Source organism: Anolis sagrei, chromosome 5 (genome assembly GCF_037176765.1).
Source record: "Anolis sagrei isolate rAnoSag1 chromosome 5, rAnoSag1.mat, whole genome shotgun sequence".
Lineage (NCBI taxonomy): Eukaryota > Metazoa > Chordata > Lepidosauria > Squamata > Dactyloidae > Anolis > Anolis sagrei.
The window spans coordinates 70,316,535-70,343,429 of record NC_090025.1 but is presented as its reverse complement, the minus strand read 5'-3'; the positions used below and the strand labels follow the sequence as shown (position 1 = coordinate 70,343,429).

The following is a 26,895-nucleotide window of genomic DNA, read 5'->3' as shown; positions in this document are numbered from 1 at the left end:
AAAGGTATACCCACCCCCCTTTTAAGATGGCTCTCCCCTTCAGGGAAGGATATATATTGCCCCACCTTTTAAGATAGTTCTCCCCTTCAGACAAAGATATCCCCTGGCTTCAGTGAAATCTTAACAGATTAGAGAGATGGGCCAAAACTAACAAAACGAAGTTCAACAGTGACAAATGCAAGATACTCCACTTAGGCAGAAAAAAATGAAATGCAAAGATACAGAATGGGGGACAATGCCTGGCTCAAGAGCAGTACGTGTGAAAAAGATCTTGGGGTCCCCATGGACAACAACTTAAACATGAGCCAACAATGTGATGTGGCGGCAAAAAAAGCCAATGGGATTTTGGCCTACATCAATAGGAGCATAGTGTCTAGGTCCAGGGAAGTCATGCTACCCCTCTATTCTGCTTTGGTTACACCACACCTGGAATATTGTGTCCAATTCTGGCCACCACATTTGAAGAGAGATGTGGACAAGCTGGAATGTGTCCAGAGGAGGGCGACTAAAACGATCAAGGGTCTGGAGAACAAGCCCTATGAGGAGCGGCTTAGGCATGTTTAGCCTGATAAGAAAAGGCTGAGAGGAGATATGATAGCCATGTATAAATATGTGAGAGGAAGCCACAGGGAGGAGGGAGCAAGCTTGTTTTCTGCTGCCCTGGAGACTAGGACGTGGAACAATGGCTTCAAACTACAAGAAAGGAAATTCCATCTGAACATGAGGAAGAACTTGAGACTGTGAGAGCCCTTCAGCAGTGGAACTCTCTGCCCCGGAGTGTGGTGGAGGCTCCTCTGTTTAAAGAGGCTGGATGGCCATCTCTCAGGGGTGCTTTGAATGCAATATTCCTGCTTCTTGGCAGGGGGTTCGACTGGATGGCCCATGAGGTCTCTTCCAACTCTATTATTCTATATGTTCCCCCTTTGAAGGTAGCTCTCCTTTTCGGAGAAAAATATGTCCCCCTTTTAAGATAGCTCTCTCCTTTAGGGAAATATATGTTCCCCTCTTTTAAGATAACTCTCTCCTTCAGAGAAAGGGATATCCCCCCCTTTTAAGATAGCTCTACCCTTCAGAGAAAGATATCTCCCCCCTTTCTCATAAGCTGTAAGGAGCAAGGAACACCCCGTTAATACTAAAAAACCCAACAACAATTGGAATAAGTGTGAGGTGAAAGGGAGAGAGGGGAGCCATTCTGGACCCTCAGCTGAGGGACATCCCTCAGGCTGAGGGCGGGAAAAAGGAAGAGGCTGCCCCCCTTCTCTCTCCCTTTCATCCATTCCGTTAGTCTGCATCCTTTGCCCGGCTTTTTTTCCCTCTTGGAGGGAGGAACTTGGAAACCCTTTCCTCAGCTCCCCTTTTCCCTGCCAAAATCGGCGCCTGACTCTTCTATTTCTCCTTTCCCGCCATGAAGCCCTGGCTCCTGCTCTGCCTTCTCTTGCTGCAGCAAACGCTGCAAAATGGTGAGTTTGTCCAGTCAGGGATGTATGGATGTGGCATTTCTCTCCTCTCTCCCTTTGCCTTCTTTCCTCCATCCCTGGGCTCTTCCACACAGCCCTACAGCCCAGAATATCAAGGCAGAAAATCCCACAATATCTGCTTTGAATGGGTTATCTGAATCCATACTGCTATTTATCCCAGTAAAGCAGATAATGTGGTATTTTATTCAGCTGTGTGGAAGAGGAGCCCCTAAGGGATAAATAAATGAATCCTTTGGAAATTATTATTTCTTCTTCTTCTTCTTCTTCTTCTTCTTCTTCTTCTTCTTCTTCTTCTTCTTCTTCTTCTTCTTCTTCTTCCTCTTCCTCTTCCTCTTCCTCTTCCTCTTCCTCCTTTTCCTGTTCCTCAGGGAATAGCAGCGAAATGTGAGGTGATTTGTGGCACTTCTCCCTCATAAAAAAATCTGGGACTTCTCCCTCTTTTAGGGGCCTTTCCACACAGCCATATAACCCAGGATATCAAGGCAAATAATCCACAACATCTGCTTTGAACTGGGTTATCTGAATCCACACTGCTACATAATCCAGTTCTATGTGGATTTTATACGTACAGCCATCTGGAAGGGGCCTCAGGAACATTGAGTTTGCTTTCTCTGCCTCTTCCTCCACCCCGTTCAAGAATTTGGAGAATTTGGACACTTATGTTTGTTTTTTCCCCCTTTTCCATTTAGTTATTACAGGACTGCACGGCTCTGAGGCACGTCTCGCCTGACACCGTTTTATTTTTCCAGGTTTTCGAAAGTTTGATAGATTTTGTTCCATTCATAGGTTGTTGTGTGCCTTCAAGTCCACAAGCCTGTCAAGATGTGTTATCTCAGAATTTGTTATTCATTGGCAAGATTTGTTCAAAGAGGGGTTGTCGTCTCCCCCTTTCTTGAAGGCTGAGAGAGTGTGACCTGCCAGGGTCACCCAGTGGCTGAGCCGGGACTCTAAGGTCCCTTCCACATAGCTGTATAAAATCCCACATTATCTGCTTTGAACTGGGTTATATGGCACTGTGGACTCAGATAACCCAGGGCCCTTCCACACAGCCCTATATCCCAGAATATCAAGGCAGAAAATTCCACATTATCTGCTTTGAAGTGGATTATCTTGAGTCTATATATTCCAGTTCAAAGCAGATAATGTGGGATTTTATTTAGCTGTATGGAAGGGGCCCCAATTCAAAGCAGATATTGAGGATTATCTGCCTTGATATTCTGGGTTATATGGCTGCATGGAAGGGCCCTTAAACCATAGCCCGATACTCAGACCAATATATCATATTGGCTACTGCAGTTTTTAATAATTATAGTAGTAGTGGTAATAATAATAATAATAATAATAATAATACATTACACGATGTAACCGGTGGCACAATTGGTTAAACCGCTGAGCTGCTGAACTTGCCGACCGAAAGGTTGGCAGTTTGAATCCAGGGAGCAGGATGAGATCCCGCTGTTAGCCCCAGCTTCTGCCAACCTAGCAGTTCGAAAACATGCAAATGTGAGTAGATCAATAGGTACCGCTCCAGTGGGAAGGTAACGGTGCTCCACATAGTCATGCCAGCCACATGACCTAGGAAGCATCTGTGGACAATGCCAGCTCTTCAGCTTAGAAATCGAAATGAGCACCACTCTCCAGAGTTGGTCATGACTAGGCTTCATGTCAAGGGAAAACCTTTATCTTTATGTAACAAAATTTGTAACAAATTTTGTTCTTGGTTTGAAAGTGTTATTCCTGTTAAATTGTGTTACTTTTAACTACTTTGAAAGTAGTTGTTATACTCCAGAAACCTCACTTTTGTGCCTGCCACAAACATGTTGAATTGGCTGAGACTTGATAATATATTCATCAAAAAACTATAGCAAAATGTGCTGCAGGATATCCTCTAAAACATAGTTTTTGAAGTTTAATAAACTTTCCTCGTGTTTTTATGATAGAACCAATTGGGTATAACCCAGAAACAAAAATTGTGTTTCATAGGGCCCTTCCAGACAGGCCCAATATCCCAAGATCTGATCTCAGGTTTTCTGCTTTAATATGGATTTTATGAGTCCCCACTGCCAGATAATCTGGGATAAACAAAACCTGGGATCAGATCCTGGGGTATAGGGCCTGTCTGGAAGTGCCCATAGTGTAGTGGGTAGGTGGGGGAATAAAATTAACCACTGGTTAATTTTACACAGTTAACAATTGCCCACATTTCAAAAACAGGTCCCATTAGCATTAACAAGGTACATGAGGTACACATTAAGAAAGAAGTCATTTTTTATATTTTGTCTTTCCTCTAGAGAGTTGAATTTCTCTTCCCTCATTTCATCCGCATAGCCAGCAAAGCTCAATTTATATATATAACAATTGTGGCACATCTCCATCTTCATAGGTCATGTCTAATCACTCCTAGCTCCCTTTTTCTGAATCATAATAATCATCTGTATACTTAATTGTTTTCTTCATTATTTGTAACAGCTATTTCACAGATTATACTTTTATTTAAAAAAGTAGATGTTTTCAGGCAAAGGGCCCGTCCACAGAGCCCTATATCCCAGAATATCACGTCCACAGAGCCCTATATCCCAGAATATTAGGGCAGAAAATCCCACAATATCTGCTTTGAACTGGGTTATCTGAGTCCATACTCAGATCATGTGGGATTTCCTGCCTTGATATTCTGGGATATAGGGCTGTGTAGAAAGGCCCAAAAGAGCAATCCCAATTGATCTTGGAAGGACACAGTAGGCTTTTAGTACCTACTGGGATTTGGTTCCAGGGCCCTCTGTGAATACCAGAATTGTACCCTTGCTGTATATTGGTCCTCTCCATTCATATATGTATATAAGTTTGGATTCACAGGAAAATGCTTCAAAGAGGAGAGGATTCATCTTTGCATTTCTGCCTGAGGTAATTCCCCATTTTGCCTAATGATAAGACTGGAACCTCACTGCCATGAATATAATACTGGGCCCTTCTACACTGCCATATAATCCAGATTATCAAAGCAGAAAATCCACATTATTTGCTTTGAACTGGATTATATGAGTCAGCATTGTCATATAATCCAGTGCAAAGCAGATAATCTGGATTTTATCTGGCTGTATAGAAGGCGCCGTTAATAGGAAGGTTAGTTCTCTTATTTTCTGCAAAACAAGAGTAATCCGCATCATTTTTCTCCCTGAAAAGCAGCAAATTTTTCACATACACTCATCCAAGCTAAGGAGGACTGCCAGCCAAGCCAAGCCAAATTATTTTGGCATATGAGGCAGAAAATTGCATTAGCAGTCCCCCAGTTACTGGCAGTAAGAATACAATAAAACTAGGTTAATAACTAAAGATATTCTATTCTTTCATGAAATCCCAAATCTGGTGCTTGATGTGACCTCTTTACCTAATGCAGAGGCCAGCCCTACTTCAAAAGAATTAAAGATAACCAACAGTTTTAATCCCGAAGTCTATTTCAGAGGATGTAAATGTACTACTAGAAGGTCTAAGTTTAGTTTCCTTCATAGTTTACTGTATAATCTCAGCTAGTTTTCTACTGCTTTTTATAAAACTGCATTTCGTCAGCACATATATAAGAATATTCATATAGGAGTGCTGACTAAGAGCAGCTTCTGGCAAAGATAAATGATATCACAGGGAAGTGTCATCTTTCCTTTGAGGAACATAGTGAATGAATATTTGCATGTCTAATTTGACTCCATGAAAATTTAAAATTGAACATCCTTGCTGAATTAACAGAAATGAGCAGGCTATGGATAGTCCTGATTCCTTTCAGTGGGTGGGATGGGCAGATTGGTTGGTTTTTAAAATGTAGTAGAAAATTGTCAGTGATACTGTGTTGTATGTATTTCTTCTTATTCTAGCTCTTGGTCAGCCTGCAAAGAACAAGCGCCCCAAGGAACCAGGAGATAACAGAATTAAACCTGCTAACAAAAAAGGGAAACCCAAAATTCCCAAATTAAAGGAGAGAGATTCCACAGACGTTTCTCCAAAGATTCATTCTATAATGACACAAGTGATGGACAAAGGCCGCTTCCAGAAGCCTGCTGCTACTATGAGCCTCTCTGCAGGTCAGAGTGTGGAACTGCGTTGTAAAGGAAATAAAATTGGATGGAGCTATCCGTCTTATCATGACTCATTTAAAGACTCCAGACTCAGGTAAAATTTTGCAAGGGGGTGATTAAAAGAGTTGCATTCAAGGTTTCATGAATTAGAAAGACAGGAAGTAAATTTGAATTATCTTGTTCAGGCAAAATATATGGCAATATATGAGGAGAAGAAACTAAGATCAACTGGATGTATTGCATATGGCATCTTGCAAAATTCAGACAAAATGGCTTTGTTGGGGGCGGGAGGATCATGAGTTCTGAGATAAAATATCTGGAGGCTTCAAAGAAGTAAAGAGAGAAAATCACCAATCCTAGAATACTGTTAGGTACAGTGTTGGGGTGTATCTACACTGTAGAATTGATGCAGCTTGACATCTGCATTATTCTGTGAATTTTAATACATGTATTTTAATAGTATTATATTTTATCTGGGTGTTTTAACAATGTTGTACTTTGCCTTGAGCCGTGAGGAGAGGTGGAGTCCTATTATTATTATTATTATTATTATTATTATTATTATTCTGTGGTATATGCTCATATACGTTAGTATATGAAACTGTACTAATTCTTTTTTGGCTATAAGACCCCACAGGTGAGCTTGCACAAATTACACTCTCTCTGTCTCAAGACAAAAGCAAATGCAATCCTGCTCCCAACAAATTTTGCCCAAGAGAATCCCATGATAAGTTTTTATAGTAAATCAAAATCGTTTATTGTACAGGCCCAAGGCCATGACAAAAAGCATCACATGCGCACAATAGTACCCTTGGAGCAACAGGCACCAAAGATGCTAAACAGAAACCATAATCATGCTCCCACAAAGAGCAAAAACAATGCAAGTTAACAATAATTAAAGCACATTTTGAGAGAAGGTCCAGTTAACCCTTAGAGTCTCCTCGGCAGTTGATGATAATTTTATCTAGTTTTGTCTTTTTGATCTTTTTTGCAAATAGAGCAAAAAGGGCTACTTTGTAAGTTACATAGTCATTTGTGTCACTCAGCGGAAACTACACTGTTTCTGCAATAGAGTTCCCTTTACCCATGATAAATTCATGTTAGTCTTCCCAAAAATCAGAAATGCTTTGAAAGCACACAACAAATTTATGGAAAAAAATCCTTTTATGTTGTAGTTAGGTGAAGCTGTAGTGTATCAGACCACTAGATGGCAGATGGCAGCTGTAAAACAATTTGCTTGCCAACCAACCTTGCCGAGAATTAAATACTGTATAAAGACACAGCTGGCTTCACTTTTCATGAATGTTTGTGCAGTTTCAAACACGTAGTCTGCTGAAGTGCCAGAATGTCTGACTATAAGAGTATATTTTGACAAATGAGAATCATTAGCTGAGAACATAAATGAAATTTTAAAAAGAAATGGCAAATTTTGAAATAATGAGTTTCCATACTTAAATTATCTGTAGATTCTGTATTTTAAATCCAGATGGTGAATTTCTAAATGTCTTTTAAAACACAAGATCTGCCAAATTTGCAATAAGTTTTATAAATCTGACCTCCTGTTTATATTTCCAGCTGAAGAAATAGAGGGTTTCTTTAAGAGAGGGTCATTAATAAGGAATTCTTTTTTCTCTGCGGAGTGGTCTCCTTAAATTTCAAAAGCTTATCCTGAAAAGGAGAGCCACAAAGGATATAATTTTCTTATGTTGAATACAAATTCTAAGCATTATTTTGGCTTGTTCTGCAATATATATATATATATATCTCCCCAGAACTAAAACCATGTTCATTTTATGCATAGTCTTTCAGCTTCATCCTATGCACTTAATACTTCCACTGAAACCAATATCGCATGCAGGCGCTTTGCTCTCAATGAACAAAATCTATAACATTGTTATACTTCAATTAAAAATAATTTAAGCCAATTTTAAAATGAACATTTTAAAATTTCTATTTTTCAATTTCCCAATGGGTCACCAAGGTGGTGTCAAGATTACCTTTTAAAAAAGAAAAGAAAGAAAAATGCAGGTTTTTTATCGTGTCAGGAGCGACTTGAGAAACTGCAAGTCACTTCTGGTATGAGAGAATTGGCCGTCTGCAAGGACGCTGCCCAGGGGACGTCCAGATGATTTTTGATGTTTTTATCATCCTTCAGTCCTGCTGGCACAGGGGTTTAACCCATTGCGCCACCGGAGGCGCAGTGGGTTAAATGTTGCATCACTCTATAATTAGCAGAATTTTAATGTATCTATAAAGGCCCAGTGGATTTAAAAGATCTACTTCTGCAAAACTGATCAATGGCCAGTTCAACCTCTTAGGCTGGGAGTGTCATAAACTGGGTAATTCAAAAGATGTTTGAATGTAAGACAAATTCTTGAATGCCGGATATAACACATAAACGGTTTCATGCAGGAGAAACTGTTCTTCAAATAGGGCAAGGTTACAACATATATTAAGTAACATCCAAGCTGCCAATTAGCTGGAAGTGTTTGTTTCAAAGAAATAGACTGACGGTAACTAATATGACAGTTGAAATATTATAAATCCTTTCAGTGCTAAGCACCTCTGTAGCCTTTACTAATGCTGAAGCGAAATTGCTAATTACATTGGTGGTGATTAGAGCTTATTTCAATTTGAGCATTCCAAAGTAGATTTTTCATGCTCCTTGGCTTTAATGCTAGCTATGCAATATCAATTTCATAATTACAAACTGAAAATCTAATTTTCTATTTCTGTGGGTCTCTGTGAAGTATACTGTGAACAAGCAGAAATTTGCTGTTGTCAAAAATGTGTCATCACTTGTGAGCATTCACTGCTCACAGCATCTTAGCGTCTTGATACAGAATTTCAAAGCAGCCGAGGAGTCCACAAGGCCCAGTTGCTTGAATATCACCAGTAGATCAGCAATCAGTATGCCACAAAATTAAAACAAAGGAGGGCCTCCAGAAAAGTGATTGTAGCAGAAGTAGCTTCAATAACTTAGGAAAACGACCCATAGGATATTTGTAGGAGAAGAAAGACATTAGCTCCTCAAATATGAAGCATGTGTATTGAAAATTTGGCAAAGAATGTCTACAAGAAATTTGTGCCATCCTCGGATTATCTTTGGAATTTTAGTCAACTTAAGTTTAGACAGAGAATTGAATCAAGGATCTTTCTCCTGTATTTAAAATGATTTGCTTATTGAAGATATTTTAATCTAATTTGGGCAGAAACTCACCTACATTACATTTTACCCTATTTAACAGTCTATTTTACCCTCTCCATCATTTTCTGGTGTTGGAAGGGCAGGAGATAATGGAAAAGGGAAAACCATTTCCATTGTTCCAATTGCACACATTGGAACCTGTATCTAACACAATATGAGCCCAGGAGGCAATCCCCTCCGCCTCCATTCCTGCAAAAGTCCAGATCTTCTGGTTAGATCCAGACCTCTGCAAGTATTTTGAAACCTGGAAGAAACCTACATGACCAGGTTTATTCCACGTTAAAATGGATTAGCCTGGAGCATCACTTGGAAGCCCCGGCTAACCCGTTTCTTATGCCAGATTATGTAGCTGTTTAGATGAGGCCTAGGTTTTTTTTTAGCATCATTAGAAAACACAGGTAGAATTCTAACATGTAATATGTAGATGCCATCTTGCTAAATTGTTCTTCTTGATTGCATTTTGCTTTCTTGTGGTTTGAATTTCTTTTCAGTTTTAGATTAATGAAGTTTATCAAAAGCAACTACTGGAATCAACAGTCCAGATATCTTATTTGCCCATGTGACTATTTATTTAAGGGGAGGCAAAGGGAGAACAAGCTGAACTTTACACAGTGCTGTCTGGGAAGCAAACACTCTTCTTAAGTTAAGCACAAAGCTTCTGGGCTACCTCCCACTTAGGGCCCTTCCAATCAGGCCCTATATCTCAGGATCTGATCCCAGGTTTTCTGCTTTAAACTGGATTATATGAGTTCGCACTGCCAGATAATCTGGGATCAGATCCTGGGATATAGGGCTTGTCTGGAAGGGCGGTTAGTCAGCAGTAAAACTAGAAGGGAGCAGTTGACAGAAAGGAGTATAGCAAATACTCCTTTATATGACGTTCCTTGCTCTATGGCTTTCATACAAAATACTTGCACTGTTGGTGTTTCACTGGGTTCCTTTACATGGGTCAAATATGTTGGGAGGTTGAGATATTTGAGTACAACAGTGAAATACCACTTTTGCAGTTGAACGGTTGGAGGAGGGATTTTAAAGGAAAGGAGAAAATATGCTTTTAAGACTATAGAATCACCTTGACAAGCTATGCCCCCAATTTTTTTACAATATGTTAAAATAGTACAGATCCAAAAAAAAAAATCCAATAAAGTGTCTTCCAAAAGAAATAGAATGAACAGACACCATGGTGCTTAAAAGTTTGCAAATGCCAAGGAATGATCTTGAATGTCCTCAATCTTTTTAGACCAATCTGGAAGAATCCATTTGAGTATTTTAAAAGATTAGGTATCAAAGATAGCAATTGGAGTAGTTTCCGCTAGATGTCATGTTTTGCTAGGTTGCAAAAATGAAGGACTTGCACCCTATGCCATACATTTTCAAGGAGCTATGAAGAATATTTAATCCCTGGCAGATACCGTAGTATGTGTGTAATGCTAGCTCGCCCAGACCATCTGGCCCTGTGCTAGTGTCACAAGAACGTCTGAACTGTACTACTGTCATTTAGACTATCTTAATCAAAAAACTAAATCCTAGACAGTTGTGTATACATCAGATTAATCAGTGGGGGTTACAGGCTGTTTTAAATTACTTAAGATGGCTGTTAGTATTTACTGAAAGAAATAACATTTAGCACTTGAAATACCTGTTTCTTATTTTGAGTCTCACATAGATTTGGACCAGGAATTTGATAAGAGCAACCCTTATCACATTGAAACTACAACCTAACACACCCTGATGAGGACATGAGCCCCTCTTAAATAACATATTTTCTAAGCCCTTCTAAGTAAGTATTTAGGGAATTCGGTAGTATTTGTTTTAGAAATAAACAAATAAACAAATGGTGTTAGATCAATTTTTTAAAATGTGCTTGGGGAAGAGCTTTGTTTTGTACATCTTAAAATTCAAAATTTGGAGTCAAAGTAAGCAAATACTGTGCCAGGAAGGAATACATTTTGGAATATCTATACCTTAAAAGAAATAAGTATTTGTCCTTATTCTTTATACACAACATCTGCTTCTCTATGTCTTTAATAGAGACATGTAATTGTATAGGGATCTGAAGCACTGCTTTCTCACTAGGAAAAAACTAATTCTGATCTGACTTTGGAGAACAAAATAAAATAGACTTGAACAATACAAATAAAGACATTTAAAGTGAGGTTTAAATGCTAATAGCATAATCCAGAAAACAGTAATAATGACTACATCAAACTGAAAGGAATGGAGTGGGGTACACACATAGGATGGAATATCTTATCATTCAGTGTTCTATTCCCTTGAAACTTCTTTGGTTGGTGTGGCTGCCAGGCTCTTAAGGTCGTTTTTGAAGAATTGAATTGGGACATATAGCTATGTCAATAAATATTGTAACTATGCAGGATGATGCAGGATCTCATCCACCATCATTAGGAAATACAATTGTGAAATACAATTTACCTGTAATAGTCTAAACCAGTGCGTCTTACACTGCCTGAATTGGGGGTCTGACAGAGTCTTTCTCCAAGTGTGCTAAGGACTTATATCATTTTTCTATTCATTATGTACAACAGCTTCTTTCCTTCCTGGAAACTTGCTGCAGGCAGGCAGCAAACACAGACTTCGAACAGACTACCACTTTGAGTAGCATTGATCTTGACCTTATCAAAAGGATTCATGAACAAATAGAAGTATTTTCATACATAAAACAGAAATGCAGATGCCTGTAGGAAGGAACTGAAGGGTTTCACAACATTTGTAACATTGTACTAGAAATTTTTAGACTACTTTTGAAAACAGGAAAGGCAAACCTGTGGTCCTCCAGAAGTTGTTGGATTATATAATTCTCTCATCATTCCTGATTATTGGTGTACTTGGTGGGACTAATGGCAACCAAAGTTATACAATATCACACTCAGAGGTTCCCATATCTGTTTTAGTATGTTAAGATAATAGTGCAAGATCTTTGAAAAATATAAAACTGATACATCTAAATGTAGATGGATGCCACTCGTAACTTTCTCTTTTACAGAGGAAATTGTGAAACATAGCTATATTTTCCAGTTCACATATATGCCAGGCATGGGTCATTCAGTTATCAGGGCTTCACTAACATTATGAAACCTTGTGGTAAAAGAGATTAGTTCATTTTCAAGATGCTAGATTCCTTCTCGCACAATCTTTTTATGCTGTGACAAACTAACATATCTCTTCCTTTGAAAAGTAATAAATAAACTGCTGCTGTTGTTTAAAGTTATCTGCAGTGCATCTTTTAATTTACAGGCATAATCAGAATGGCTGTGTAGATTTTTAAAAATTAGATTCTTCACCGAGAAACTGATATTGATTACTAGCTGGCTTCGATGTTCAGAGTTAGTAAATTAATGGCTGACCTTAATTTGTTTCATGCAGTGAGCACTCTAACCCTAGTTACCAGACTGTTTACTTGTTGAATAAAAATGCCCAATTAGGGGAAATGCTTCTCAGTGTTGTATATATTCGGCATTGAACATCTTATAGTTTATTCTGCAGAAATCAAAACCACAAATTAAAGTCAAAGTATTTAGCTTTGTGCTAGTTCTACAACCGGGTGCTTAGATAAAGGTTATGTGAAAGATAATCCTCATAGCTACACCAGGCAAGCCCCTGAGCTTGGGAATAAAAAAAAAAATCAGATAAAATACTAGATTGATTCTTTTTTAGTATAGGTATCTCATATTCAAGTTTTGCCAGAAGACATTTGAAAGAAACAAACTGTCCCTGTTGTTGCCACTTGTGGGTGCTAGTAACACTTCCAATAAAACCCAGAGCATATGCAAAATTGACACCTACCCTTGATATTACTTTAGATTCCTTATATAAGTGAACAAATTCCATATTGAACTATGGTGTTTGTCCTTTTGATTCCAAAGACACTTGCAAGGGTGTAAGTGTAGTTCTTGTTCTTATTATTCATTCATTAGTATCATCAACAATATATAACCAGTGATGTTTAATTGAAAGTGTTTGTGAAGCAGTTAAGAAGGATGAATATTTTTGGTTGCATACATCTTCCAGTGTCATTTATACCTCAGATTTGCTAAAAGCTCAAATTAGTGTGTCATAGAACTGAATTTTGAAATAAAATTCATTTTTAGTAAAAAACAAAACAAAAACAAAACCCCAAACTGATAGAGATCTGATTGAAATAATTGCATGACCTGTTTTACAAGATAAGCTCTTTTGAAAGAGACAGGAAGTGTGTTAACACTGATATGGAAATGATTATATAGAACTTTGTAAAGAGATACAAGGAGAGGTTTCTCATCTGCCTGTTCCTAGAAGTCTTACTGGAAACACAAATACTCCTAAAGACTGACTGATACTGATCCTAAAATATCAACATAGCTCATGCCATTTAAAAAATGTTTTTGTTTCACTTTTTCATTTGATACCTGACAAAGATTGGTAAGCAAAATAGAGGTGAAAATCAAATAATAGAACAAAATAATAGGAGAGTAAAAAAGTAGCAAAAACTAAGGTTGTTTGTGCTTTGTCTTTGTTCTTACTAGCATCAGGCAACATGACAAATATGGTCAGCTGACCCTGGGAAATTCTACTGCAGCGGACACTGGTGAATACAGTTGTTGGCAACTGGTCTGCAACGGGTACAGTTGCAAGAAGGATGAATCAAAAACAGGTTCAACTTACATATTTTTTTCAGGTAATGAAATGGTTCCAAATACAATATTTAACACATAAGGTTTTTGTTTGTTTGTTTGTTTTGCTATCTCAGTATTATATGTTATCCCGGATCCTCAACTTTGATTTTTCCCCTCTACCAGAGCTTTCCAAATTGTGTATCTTGACACATTAGTGTGGCGGTGTGTTGCACAAACACAATGAGAACTCTGAGTCTGTATGAAACAAGCAATAAATCATATCTTAAAAAAATAAATGAAAGGTTTTTATGAGATATGTTGTGTCTTCATACATTTCATTATTACTGTGTATGTGTCCATATCTCTCATAAGGTGCTGATTTAACCTCCAGTTTTCTAGTAAAACCGAATTCCTATGTCACAAAATGATACATGTTTGGGAACAAGAGATGGGGCCTTCTCTGTGGTTGCCTCCCACCTCTGGAATTCCCTCCCTAAAAAGATCAAAACGGCCACCTCCTTGCACTCTACTTAAAAACAATTAAATACCTTGTTATGCTCACAAGCATACAGAGAGGAGGACACATGAAACATCTGGCGCAAACATAACAGAAACAGAATATGGAAATGGCCTGCTACTTTAGTTTTTAAATTGTTGTTTAATCTGTTGTCAAAGGCTTTTGTGACTGGGTTGCTGTGAGTTTTCCAGGTCTTATGGCCTCAGACCTCACAACCTCTGAGGATGCCTGCCATATGTGTAGGCGAAATGTCAGGAGAGAATACTTCTGCAACATGGACATACAGCCTGGAAAACTCACAGCAATCAGATGTCTTTAATGTTTATTTGTTAAAACATAAATTTAGTTATGTCATACCTATTTTTTTGTAATGTTTCACTGTTGCTTGATGTTGAAGTTTAGTATGTTTTACTTTGAGTTATGATTGTTTATGTTTCTGATTGCACTTTATAGCATTGAATGTTGACCGCTGTTCGTTGCAAACAGCCCTGAGTCCCCATGGGAAGATAGGGTGGAATAGAAATAATGTTGTTGTTGTTGTTATTATTATTATTATTATTATTATTATTATTATTATTTATAGTAGATTAGCCAGGTCAGTTCTGTGAAGCAGGTTTGCCCTACTTCAATCAGTTAACCCATTGTTTGTCACAAGCTCAGAACTGAAAGGACTTCATGGGCTTTAAAATTCATAATATCTTTTAATAGAAACATAGTGGATACATTTCTGTAGGATGTGCAGCAAATGTTAGATATTATGTTGTATATATTAGGCTCTCCTTTGAGTACTTGGTTCCCACTTGATGAACTATTTGAAAAAAATCTTTCATATCGACATTGGAAGGCAATTTACTCTTCTTTTATGACTGCAGTGTTAGGACACTGGATAGGTTGAAATCCCATTACAATTAGGGGAAAATTATTATTTATACATGTAGATCATGTTTGAGGATTTTTTGAGGAGTTATTTCACAGTATCCTTGTACATGTCAAGATCCTGTGAGTTTTTGAGGTCAATAAACTTAGAACAGAACTTTCAGACTTGCAAATTTTAAGCAAGTGCCCCAAGTCCCTCTCTAGAAGAAAATGAGGATATTTATTTATTTATTTATTTATTTACCTTACTTATATACCGCTGTTCTCAGCCCGAAGGCGACTCACAGCGGTTCACAACAAATAAGAACAGCAAAAATTCAATGCTACAGTATAAAAAACTGTTAATAACCTAACACATTACATAATTAATAACAATTACTACTTGTTTAGTTAAACTATGTTTTATAGTAGGAGAATGGGAGTTTTTTCTGTGTGTCCTGTTTTCTTCAGAAATAGCAGTCCCAGAAGTCCTCAACCATAAAGCAGGAGAAAAGGACAATTTGTGGGAGGGAGAGAGAGGCAAAGTTTTACTTCAGCATGACATGAGCAGCACACCAAGTAGGGAGATAATAAGCAAAAATTAGTTCAAACCACGGATAGTGTTTGTGGCAACTGAAAGTATGAAAGTAATTGCTAGATTAAGACATGTGCAATGTAGCATGGTATAAAGCAGGAGTCCACAAACTTTTTAAACAGAGGGCCAGGTCATAGTCCCTCAAACTGTTGGAGGGCCGGATTATAATTTGAAAAAAAAAGGAATGAATTCCTATGCACAGTGCACGCTTCATATTTGTAGTGCAAAAAACACTTTAGAACAATACAATAATGAAAGTGAAGAACAATTTTATCAAATATAAACTTATTAGTATTTCATTGGGAAGTGTGGGTCTGCTTTTGGATGATGAGATAGGATTGTTGTTGTTGTTGTTGTTGTGTGCTTTCAAGTCATTACATACTTAAGTTGACCCTGAGCGAGGGCCGGGTAAATGACCTTGGAGGGCCGTATTTGGCCCCCGGGCCGTAGTTTGAAGACCCTTATATAAATGTTTGAGTGTTGGACTAGGACTAGGTTAAAATCTGCTCACTTGTGGAAACCTATTGGGTGATCTTGCACAAGTCACACTTTCTCAATCTTAAAGGACAAAGGCAAATCCCCTCTGAATACATCTTGGCAAGAAAATCCCATGGGTTACCATGGTAGAAATGACTTGAAAGCACACAACAGCAACAACATCACCAAATCATGCTTTCATGATTATATAAATGTAATTATTTTATTTTATTTTACCAAACAAAGTGTGTTACAAATGTTGAGGAAGGAATGGTCGAAATGCTTGAAATAGCATAGCTACCTTGAAATAAACAAACCTTTTTTTACGTAAAATTTCCTGTGCTTTATTTGTTTGTCAGATTATATTATAAAGAAAAATAGAAATCTTAATATTTTTGAAGTTGATAATATCTAGTTCCCAGACATTGGAATTGTAGTTATAAATCTTTTTATTTCATGGTTGATATGATTGCTAAGATATCAGAATCAGAACTTTAACACATTGACATGTAATATGCATGATATTGCTTCTTTACACAGATAAAGGGGAGCTTTTTGTTCCATCTCCCAGTTATTTTGAAGTTGTCTACCTTAACCCAGATAGACCTGCAGTGATTCCTTGCCGCGTGACCAGCCCAACAGCAAAAGTAACTCTGCATCAAGAGTTTCCAGCTGAAGAAATTAAAGTGGATGGAACCAACATAATCTATGACATTAAGAAGGGCTTTGTCTATCAGCACCCAACCTCTGATCAGAAAGGAGTTGTTTACTGCAGAGCTGAATCACGAGGAGCTCCTCAGATTTCCATTAAGTACCAGTTACTTTATGTTGAAGGTAAATTAAGGCGAAGTAACTTGCCTTATACACTCATGTATAAGTAAAATTTTATCTGCTGAAGTGCTGCTTCCAGTCTTTTTGAATGTTTGGGAGGGTGCTTTCTCCAATCCATGGAATGACACACAACTTTTCCATGGATCATATCAAAATTCAGAATTTTGATTCCAAGATCTGTCTTCAACTTACAGATGAGGTTGATTTGTACATATATACTATACAAGCAGTCTTCAGGTTACGAACAAGATAGGTGTGATAGGTTTGTTCTTAAGTTGAATTTGTATGTAAGGTACTTTTTAAGTGTAACTCCAGCCAGGAAACAAGGATTGGTGATAAAGCTTCAGTGAAGACACCTTTCCCCCATGATAACACCTCTTTCGAGAGTGGATTTCCCTTCTGAGGTATAGATTTCTCTCGCTTTCTGTTGTCTCACCTCGTTCTTAACTATGAGTTTTTTGTAAGTTGGATGTTTGTAACTTGAGGACTGCCTGTACATGGTATTATATATTAACTGCATAAATTGGAAATGGTTGTAACAATTACTTCAGTTTAGTTCTTCTCATCAGGTAAAGATGGGAATAGTGGTATGTTGATTGGTTTGCCACAAGGAAAGGGAATTACATAAATTACATTAACAAACCTACAAAGAGCTAAAATACCTCAAGAAATTCAAATGCCCAAGAGAGTACATTTTCTTTACCTGGAGGCACTTCTGCACTTCAAAGACCTATGTCATTTTTCAAATTATAAGAAATGTCATTACTGAAAGAGTGAATTTGCTTCGTGTTACATTTTTGCTATACAGAACAACAAAACTGCTAGTCCTAAGAAGGACACAATCAGAGCACTTGGCAGACCTTTGAAAGTGCCCTTGCTATTTTCAATCAATAGTTCAGCCCCACCTCCCCTTTTTTGGATAATTATGTATTTGGCAAGCTTTGGAACCTTGTTGGGAATTCTATTTCCATTCCAGGGCTGAACTAGCTCCGGAAAAGCATGCTGGAACAATATATGGCAGCACTGGACGAACCACTACAGTCTGCAGTGGGTTTCTCTTGCTGTTCCTAATTGGAAATGGTGAGAATAAAGTGGACTTAGTTGGTGTTCTAGGGAAGATGCCATCAGAACATCCTTGAGCTAGTTGCCCAGTTGAGATGGTTAGTGGTGGGTAAGGGGATAGGCACCACTGAAGTGGTGGGTAAGGAGATAGGCACCACTGAAACCATTTTCCATGGTTGAGCACAATTCAAAACAGAAATCAGATGACTATTGGAAGGCAACCAGGTCACAGTTAAACATTTAAGAAACTGAAATAAATTTACGATGGAAATTCTTTCCTTTGTTTTGTGTACCTTCAGTGTAGTTTGAAAAGAATGTAGCAGACATTGATGAATATGACAAGGTAAAAAAAGTAATTTGGTTACAATTATCCCAAAACAGTAATTAGCTATAGTGTAGTGCAGGAGTCCTCCAATGACTCTCCAGGAAGTATTGGATCCATTGCAGAACAGTGCCTCCAAGCCCCATTCCCATGTGGCATCTCAGAAGGATACCGTGGTCTATGGTATCAAAGACCACTGACAGGTCCAAGAGAACCAACAGGCACAAACTTCCCCTATCAAGTTGCCTACATAGATCATCCAGTAAGGAAACCAAGGCTGTTTCAGTTCCATGACACAGTCTAAACCTAGACTGCAACGGAAAGTTGATTTTTCTTTTCTTATTGTTCCATGTGTATGTGCATTTATACACCATCCGCAGCTGAGCAAAGTTTAAGGGGCGGGAGGGCTTTTGAAGAATCTCATGAAGGAACCAGACTTGAAGGACCCCTTGAAGAAGCCAGCTTATCTGAGGTTGCTCCCCCTCCCCCAGTCAGTCTGCTTTATCTCTGCAAGAGACTGGGAGCAGGATATTGGGCTCCTGGCAGAAACAGGAGATCAGGCTGCGGCCTCCAGTTTGGTGATTGGCAGGGAAATTAGAGCATTTCTCTCTCAGATGACTAATAATTTGCTTTGTGTTGCAATGTGCGGAAAGGGGCAGGAGTCTAGCCTTTATTTTAGACTAGAGCTTGTCCTCCTTGCTCCCTCAACTTTCCAATTCTGGTGGTAGTGGACGGCCATTTTATGTTGGTTTGCCTTGTCTTTTTCACCCCATTCAGGCCTCTCTGTCTTCTCTGCCCCACTAACATGATGGCCATTTTCATTTCAGGCCTAAGCTCATGGCTAGCAGGAAGCCTGCTTGGTAGTTGGCAGGCCATTGTCTGGTACCTCAAGCTTGGTCCATTTTATTGTGGCCTGGGCTCATGGTTTACAGAGAGCTTGCATGGAAGTAAGGGAGCCATGTTGTTCAGAGAACTTGTTCTACCAACACTGAGGAGCGACCATTTCATTTAGGCCAGGCATGCATTTCCATTGTGTCAGCTAGCAATTATAGCATAGGCTGCCATCCAGTGTAAGTGGTTTCAGGAGTAGTTTCGATTGCACACAGGCCGAGTGCAAAATAGGAGATTCACATACTTTGCTACAGTTCTTGTTGCAGCCGCATCGTTGCACCAAGCGGACATTGTTGGGTTGGCCCAGAGAAGGCACATTCCCATCTATATAAATAAAAATGTAATGTTCGTTTGTGAGATTAGCATAACTCAAAAACCACTCGACGAACTGTCACCAAATTTGGACACAATACACCTATCAGGCCAATGAGTGACCATCACTCAAAAAATTGATTTTGTTATTTGGGAGTTGTAGTTGCTGGGATTTATAGTTAACTTACAATCAAAGAGCATTCTGAACTCCACCAATGATGGAATTGAACCAGACATGGCCCACAGGACTGACCAACAGAAAACATTAGAAGGGTTTGGTGGGCACTGACCTCGAGTTTGGGAGTTGTAGTTCACCTACATCCAGAGAGCACTGCGGACACAAACAATGATGGATCTGGACCAAACTTGGCATGAATATTCCATATGCCCAAATATGAACACAGATGGAGTTTGGGGGAAATAGACCTTGACATTTGGGAGTTGTAGTTACTGGGGTGGCGCAGCGGGTTAAACCCCTGTGCCAGCAGGACTGAAGACCGACAGGTCGCAGGTTTGAATCCGGGGTGAGGCGGATGAGCTCCCTCTATCAGCTCCAGCTCCTCATTCGAGGACATGAGAGAAGCCTCCCACAAGGATGACAAAACATCAAATCATCCAGGCATCCCTGGGCAATGTCCTTGCAGACGACCAATTCTCTCACACTAGAAGTGACAACAAAAAAATAATAATAGTTCACCTACAACCAAAGAGCATTCTGAATCCCAGCAACGACAGAATTGGGGCAAATTTCCCACATAGGAACCCATGACCAACAGAAAATACTTAAGGCCATTGAGTCCAACTCCCTCCACCAGAGCAAGAAAATGTAATCAGAGCCCTCCTGACAAAGAGCTATTCAGCCATAGATATAGATAGAAATATATGATTCACACACACACAGATATAGTATCCTAGATTTGAAAAGGACCCCTAAAGAAAGACAATTATATGTTGCATGTTTCAGAGTAGGCAAACCAAATAATCTCCCCATCAACATTGGAAAAGAAACAGCAAGAAATAACATATAACATATTAATTTATTTTCCAGATCACCAGACTGGGCCACAGCAATGCGTGGCAGGGGAAAGCTAGTTTTTAGTAAAACTCTTCAACTCAGGCTCAAGATATTATTTGGAGGGAGTCACATTGCCTCAGCCTCAGTTCTGTACATGAATTAATTCTATTTATTTAATCCTATACATTAATTATGGTATCACATTGTCCATGCCCCCACCCACCCCCTTTTACAGTACTTGAGACCTACATTTTATGGCATGCCTCAAGTTAGGGAAAGGCCCAATTTGTTGGAAGCCTACTTTTTGGCTTCAAGCCAGGCATGGGTGGGCTTAGGCCCTCTGTGTGGTTTGGAATTTGGCTCCCAGTAATCCTAGCCAGCTTCCTCCATTTTGTTGCTGGCCACATATTGGGCTTTCAGATTTTGCCAGTGTGTTGGGAGACCCCTATTTTGTTTCAGGCCTCATGTTAGGCTTTAATTCTGGACAATATATTTGGATGCTTTGTTTGGTTTCAGCCCTTGGTCAGCATTCAGGCATCATTTTGGCATTGTGCCTTTTCCAATGTATTTGTTGGATGTCACTTTGTTTCAGGCCTCTTATGTTGAGCTTTAAGCCCAGTATGTTTGGAGGACTCAATTTAGTTACAGGCCACATGTTCAGGCTTTGAGCCTTTGCTAGTATATTGAAAAACTGCCATTTATTTAGGCCTCAGGTTAGGCTTTAAGCCTTTTTCAGTATATTTCATGACCCTCATTTTATTGCAGTCTTTGTGTCCGGCTTTACACTTTGGCCAGTATATTGGGAGACCTCCGTTTGGTCAGGCCTCATGTTGGGCAGTAAGCCTCTGCCAGTATATTTGTTGGGCGCCATTTTGTCTCAGGCCTCATGTTAGACTTTATATTTTGCCAGTATTTGAAAGCCTCCATTTGGTTTCAGGCCTCAAGGCAGATTTTGGGTCTTTGTCAGTGTACTTCAAGGCCTTCATTTTGTTTCAGACTTCAAGATTGGCTTTATGCCTTGCCACTATATTTCAGGGCATAGCTTGGGTTGTAAGCCTTTGCCTTTCAATTGGCCTACAGTACAGATATGACATTCTAGACTTATGAGTGACATCAACCTCTGGCACACATGCTGGGCCAGGAAGTACTGGTGGCTTCAGCCACATGAACTGAACGAGGAATGCCCATTCAGCTATGCTATAGGCAATGAATGGAGAATGCAGTGGAACTCTGCTGCATGAACTAAAGTGGGAGTGCCCATTCATCTAGGTTTCAGTCATTGAATGGAGAGTGCAGTGGGTCTTTGCTGCATGAGCATTTATACATTACTAGCCATCCCCTGCCACGCATTGCTGTGACCCAGTCTATGTATATATGTGTTTTGTGTGTGTATATGTTTGTATATATGTGTATATATGTGGTTCTGTGCATGCGTTGCAATGTGTGTTTTTTTTGCTTTTAAAGTCTCTTCTGCTGTGTTTTTCAGGGTTTATATGAGTGATGGTTACTCATTGGCCTGATAGGTGTATTGTGTCCATATTTGGTGTTAATTAGTCCAGTAGTTTTTGAGTTATGTTAATCCCACAAACGAACATTACATTTTTATTTATACATGAGCATTATATATGAGCATTATTATTCATGATTATTTGTTATTTATAAAGTACATTTTCTTATTTAAAAACACGCAACAAAAAAGGGGGGTGGGTAGAACAGATTAAGATCATTTCATTGCATTTCAGTGGGAAAATTCACTTTGAAATAAGAGCAGCTTGGGTTAAGAGCTCGGTCACAGAACAAATTAATCAAGCTATCCCTGTATCTCTGAGTAAAAGTCACAAAACATGTGGACTTCTTTTTCTTAATTGGCAATGGCACCAGAATTTATATTGAACTTTTCATTTTATCTCACCTATGCTTTTTCACCAGTTCCCAGTGGTCCGCCTTCAGCTACAATTAAAGCATCATCCAATAATGCAGAAGGTGGGGATGATGTCAGTGTTTTGTGCACTGTGTTGGGAGACCCAGAGGTAGAAGTGGAGTTTAACTGGGTATATCCAGGGCAAGAGGTAAGCTGTTGTTCTTTATTTCTCTAAAGCCCAAATAGTGAATGATGTATGCAACAACTAGCTTGGGAATTAACCTTTGACATTTGAAACGGACGAAGGAAGTTTGTTAGCTGCAGACAGAATAGTCTCGAGGGTATACATATATTGTGTGGGGATAATGTTGCATGTTGACCTAATTTTTATTATCACATAGCCTGGGAAAAACATAGAAAGTGTGACCTAAAGACTGAAAACTGCCCATCCCTATTTCAGATGACAAAGAAGGGACAGATTATTTGAAAATGACTAAAAGGATTGCATTTAGGATCCAAGAACAGGTTACTCAAATAACTATCAAGAATGTTTTATAACCTGTTAGAAAACAGGGAGTTTGGGGCATCTGTTCTTCAACAGATAAACATCCAGATTGCTTTTCTTCAGGACAATCTATTCTAGTTTTGTATGTGTGAGGGAGTGACATGCTTAATATTTTTAGTTTTGTAAGTGTGAGGGAGTGACATGCATATATTCTTAACAAATTAAGTGTGAGTGCAGAGTGTTCTAACAGATTTATCGGATCTCAAAAATGCTAAAACATTTTGTTGTTAATCAGAACTAGTGCAGACATTTAGAATCTATGGGATTTATCTATGCGTTGGTACACTTCTCAACAATTCATACAATAGACCTATGATATTCTTCTTGGGATTAACCAAGATGGTACTGGTCATGGTTTCTCTTTTGAAACACACTTGTGACCCTTCATACTTGTGAGATCCTTCTCACCTTTGAAAGATTAAAGTTTGTCGATATTGGTTATACCACATGTACGAAACACTAATGAATGAGATAGTGTTTTACAAGAGGCTACTTTCTTTAATAGATCTGCAATTCAAATTAAACTCCTACACAGATTATATGTTCACAAGTAGAATACAATTTTACAAAAAAATTGAACACCGTTACTGTTTTCTTTATTTTTTTTCTACCAAAATAGTATGAAAGACCTGTGATTATGCAAGATACTTGGAGGCTGATCGACAGAGGAATTGGTCACACCACAAGGATCTCTGAAAGTGTTATTACCATTGAAGATTTTGAGACCATTGATGCTGGGAACTACATTTGTATAGCTCAAAACCTTCGAGGCCAGACCACATTAGCTACATACATTGAACTGATCTAACATACTGAGCTCTCAGGTTAGAAAAACTGAACCTGAAAAGGATTGAACTGCTTCTGGCTTGCTTTAAATGCCGACCTGGAAATGACTGGGAACAGAATCTTAATATATTAGATTTGTATCACAGAGTAATAGACAAGCAAACATGTGGTTTTTAAAGAGCGCGACTGATGGTGAAAGTCCAGCATGGGAAAACCCTAGTCCAGAATTTGCTGTACCATGAACTCACATAAGTGCCTTTAAGGAACTCAAACACTTTTCTAGTTTTATTATCTGCTCTTCTTCCATGTGTGTTCATTTTAGAAGTGAACAGACCTATTTGAGGTGGTCCACCGTAAACATTGCTGAGGACTAAGATTCTCCATCATGATATATATTGTGTAACTTTACAAATGTGTTGTAGAAATGCAGTAAAACCATTAGTGGATTCTGAAGACATGCATCCAGACATCAGCAAGAGTATCTCAAAGCATGTTCCTGATGCACATTGGGCATTTCTGATACACATTGGACTACACATTGGACACTTCCCATTGGCGCTTGCTGTATACATTAGACATTTCTCATGCTCCTTGTACATTGGGCATTCCTCACAGGCAATCGGGTTCTCCTACTGTGCATTAGCACTTTCTATCCAGTATCCACAGTGTCCAGATTTCATCACACACCATGGCTGTGCACATCACTCACTCAACTAGTTGTCATTTTGCAATTGGTGCCTATCCTTAATAACATCATGGCAGCCCTTGGATGAGAATGGATGTTAATAAACTGCTCATTTATATTTCTCACAGACGTAAGCCCACTTATGAATTCAGCCATTGTCTTTATCCTACTTTGAATACTGAAGCAATACACAGTGCTAATAAGAATCCATATATATTTAAAGCCATGAGTTCTTACAATAAATCTTTCTGTCATCAGGTCTAAATCAAATTCATCGAATGTTAAGACCATTTTTTGGTCTAGCTTATTGTGCATACATGAACGGAAAAACAGAATAATGTACAATGTTAACTCACAAAAGGGTACGTATCTTAGCAGTAAGAAATATAACTTTTATCTTAACTCCTTTCCTCCCTCAGCAGAATTAGGTATTAGCATGGAAGTGTTTATATTTACTGTCAAAACCATAGTGTATTAATGCATCATCCTAAATATACTACTAAACTGTTACAATCAGCATCACAGCTGATGGCAATCTTGATTTTTAATACATGTACACATAATAAAATAGTTGGCAAATTTTATGTAATTGGTGTTCATAGATTTCCTTGTATTTTAGCATGTTCTCTTGCTGATTCTTCTTTTATGAGAGAAGTACTCCTTTTTGCAGGACCAGTAGAAAGTCATGTGCTGAACAAATTGAGCCACAAAAGGCTATTTTAGGAAAAACATCATTCAGACAGTATTTAAATGGACTGATAAAGAACGAATGTAAATGTATTTTCCGTTAGAATTAAGAGAATGAAGTAACTGTTTGTTGTCTTGGAAGATTTTAGATAGGAGACAATATAGCTAACTGCTCTTTGTAAAATGTCATCTGGAGAAGCTTGAGTGGCTCATCAATCCTCAAAATCCAGAAAGATACAAATCAAAAGCTGCACTGTTTGAATCATATTGCTTAACGAAACAACATTTGAGAATACTGCTTCCAATGTTTAGAAACAGGTTTGTGATGCTATACTACCCTAGCAAAAAATTATATCATTGTTATATAACATGGTTTTGGACAGGCCCTTATCTACTTTTTACAAGCAAAGCTTGCTTTAAAAACAAAATGCAATGCAATACAGGGATTGTTTCTTGAAGGATTATAAAAGTCAGGCAGTAGAAAGAAAACAGAACTATCCAACAGCCACCCTTGCCTGAGACCAGAAGTGCACTCTGGTTAAAGAAATTGGCTGATCTCCCATCTCTATCTGTCTATATAAAAGTCAAAGTATGCATGTGTGTCAGTCTGTCTGTCTGTACCATAAAGGCTGTTGCTAGGTGACAGTTCAGTGGCTCTGTTATGTCACTGGATTAGCTGTTGCTAGGTGAAATGGCCTCTGATATGTCACTGGGAAAGAAAGGTGACACCTGTATGAGGGGAAGGAGGGACAAATGAACTAAGGAAAAAGCCCCAAAGAGAGCCATGCTGCTATGCAGATATTGTAAGGTAGGCCCTCTTAGAACTGGAGAAGAAAAGAAGGAGGAGAGGAGAAAGGAGCAAAGAAAGAAAGGGAGAAAGAAGGAAGGAAGGAAGGAAGGAAGGGGAGAAGGGGAAGAAAGAAAAAGGAGGGAAAAGAAGGAAGAGAAAGGAAAGTGGATAAGGTATGAGCGAAAAGAGAAAGAAAAATCAAACGGGGGGGGGGGGGGAGCCCCTCCGACACCCGGGTTCTGGGCATATAGTGGGAAGTATGTCTCCATAAGCACCATAGTTACAGTGCTACACAGTGAATCCAGCCCGTTCCCCCTAATCTCCATTTACTAGGAAGAATCTAATATAAGCAACTGGAATTTACTTCTGTGTTAACCAGGAAATAGATGCCTCATTTCTACCCCTTTCTTTGAGCCATTTCTGTTGGCACAAGTACTAATGCCAGTGGCAGTGATAATGTATATCAGTTGGTTCCCAGTTGAAAAGAACAGACCCTCGTTGGTCACAGGGACTGCTGCCCAGAAATTCGGGATTGGGGAACTTTCACTGTGTTTATGTGATCAGGGGGCTGTCTAGGGATAGTGAATACGTAAGAGTCATGAGTGTGTAACTCTACATTTGTAACTGCTGTAGATGATTCTAGCCATGAATATTAAGTTTGCAGCAGTTTGGGGCACTTTCAGATGGGAGGCTCTGAAGTCATCCAGCAAAAAAGCAGTTTGTAGCGATTTCTGCTTTTCTTCCTCAAAAGATGTTTCTTGGAAATAAAAGAATGGAGGGGCTAGTGGAAAGCAGAAGGGATTACAAGTTGAAAACAACATCTGGAGGCCAAATGAAATTCTGTTAATGAGGTAGGCTGATTAACTATTGATTAATGAGGCAGAATGACCAGCATAAAAGCCTTGTCTGGAAGTCCTCTTCATTTCATCATCTCCAGATTAGTCATGGTTTTTTGCTTCCCACTATTTGTATAGTCAAGCTGTGTAAAGATGTTACAGAGAATTACTGAATTTAAATCAAGATTAACTTGAAATCCAATGAATGTCTTAGAAGAGAAAAATGGGGGAAGAGGGTCAGAAGTGCAAATAAGTTTTTTTTAAATCCACATGGGCATAGCAAGGAAAAAAGAGTTCAGGAAGCACTGGCCAATGAGATTATGGTATATTTAGAAATCTGAAGTTTGTTATTTCATTTTTCTTTCTGACATATGCTGCATTCAAATCCAGATTTAAATGAAGTGTTCCAGCATATGTGCATGAATGGACTTCATTTCATATAATC

At 38.7% G+C, this 26,895-nt stretch overlaps 1 protein-coding gene across 1 annotated transcript; it reads left to right on the top strand.

Annotated features, from left to right (window-relative positions):
• Nucleotides 1-1,234: 1,234 nt before the first annotated feature.
• On the top strand, nt 1,235-24,721 carry PDGFRL (platelet derived growth factor receptor like). The gene is made up of 6 exons (XM_060778569.2): nt 1,235-1,460; nt 5,342-5,636; nt 13,274-13,425; nt 16,348-16,641; nt 22,170-22,309; nt 23,286-24,721. Exons 1-6 carry the CDS (start codon nt 1,406-1,408, stop codon nt 23,472-23,474), a joined length of 1,125 nt encoding a protein of 374 aa, XP_060634552.2. The 5' UTR covers nt 1,235-1,405; the 3' UTR covers nt 23,475-24,721.
• The last annotated feature ends 2,174 nt before the right edge of the window (nt 24,722-26,895 follow it).

Bases quoted from the DNA above. Each gene is read 5' to 3' on its own strand.
- PDGFRL (XM_060778569.2), top strand. From the start codon at position 1,406: ATGAAGCCCTGGCTCCTGCTCTGCCTTCTCTTGCTGCAGCAAACGCTG. The intron at 5,637-13,273 runs GTAAAATTTTGC...TGTTCTTACTAG, and splicing joins TTTAAAGACTCCAGACTCAG to CATCAGGCAACATGACAAAT. The intron at 16,642-22,169 runs GTAAATTAAGGC...CTTTTTCACCAG, and splicing joins CCAGTTACTTTATGTTGAAG to TTCCCAGTGGTCCGCCTTCA.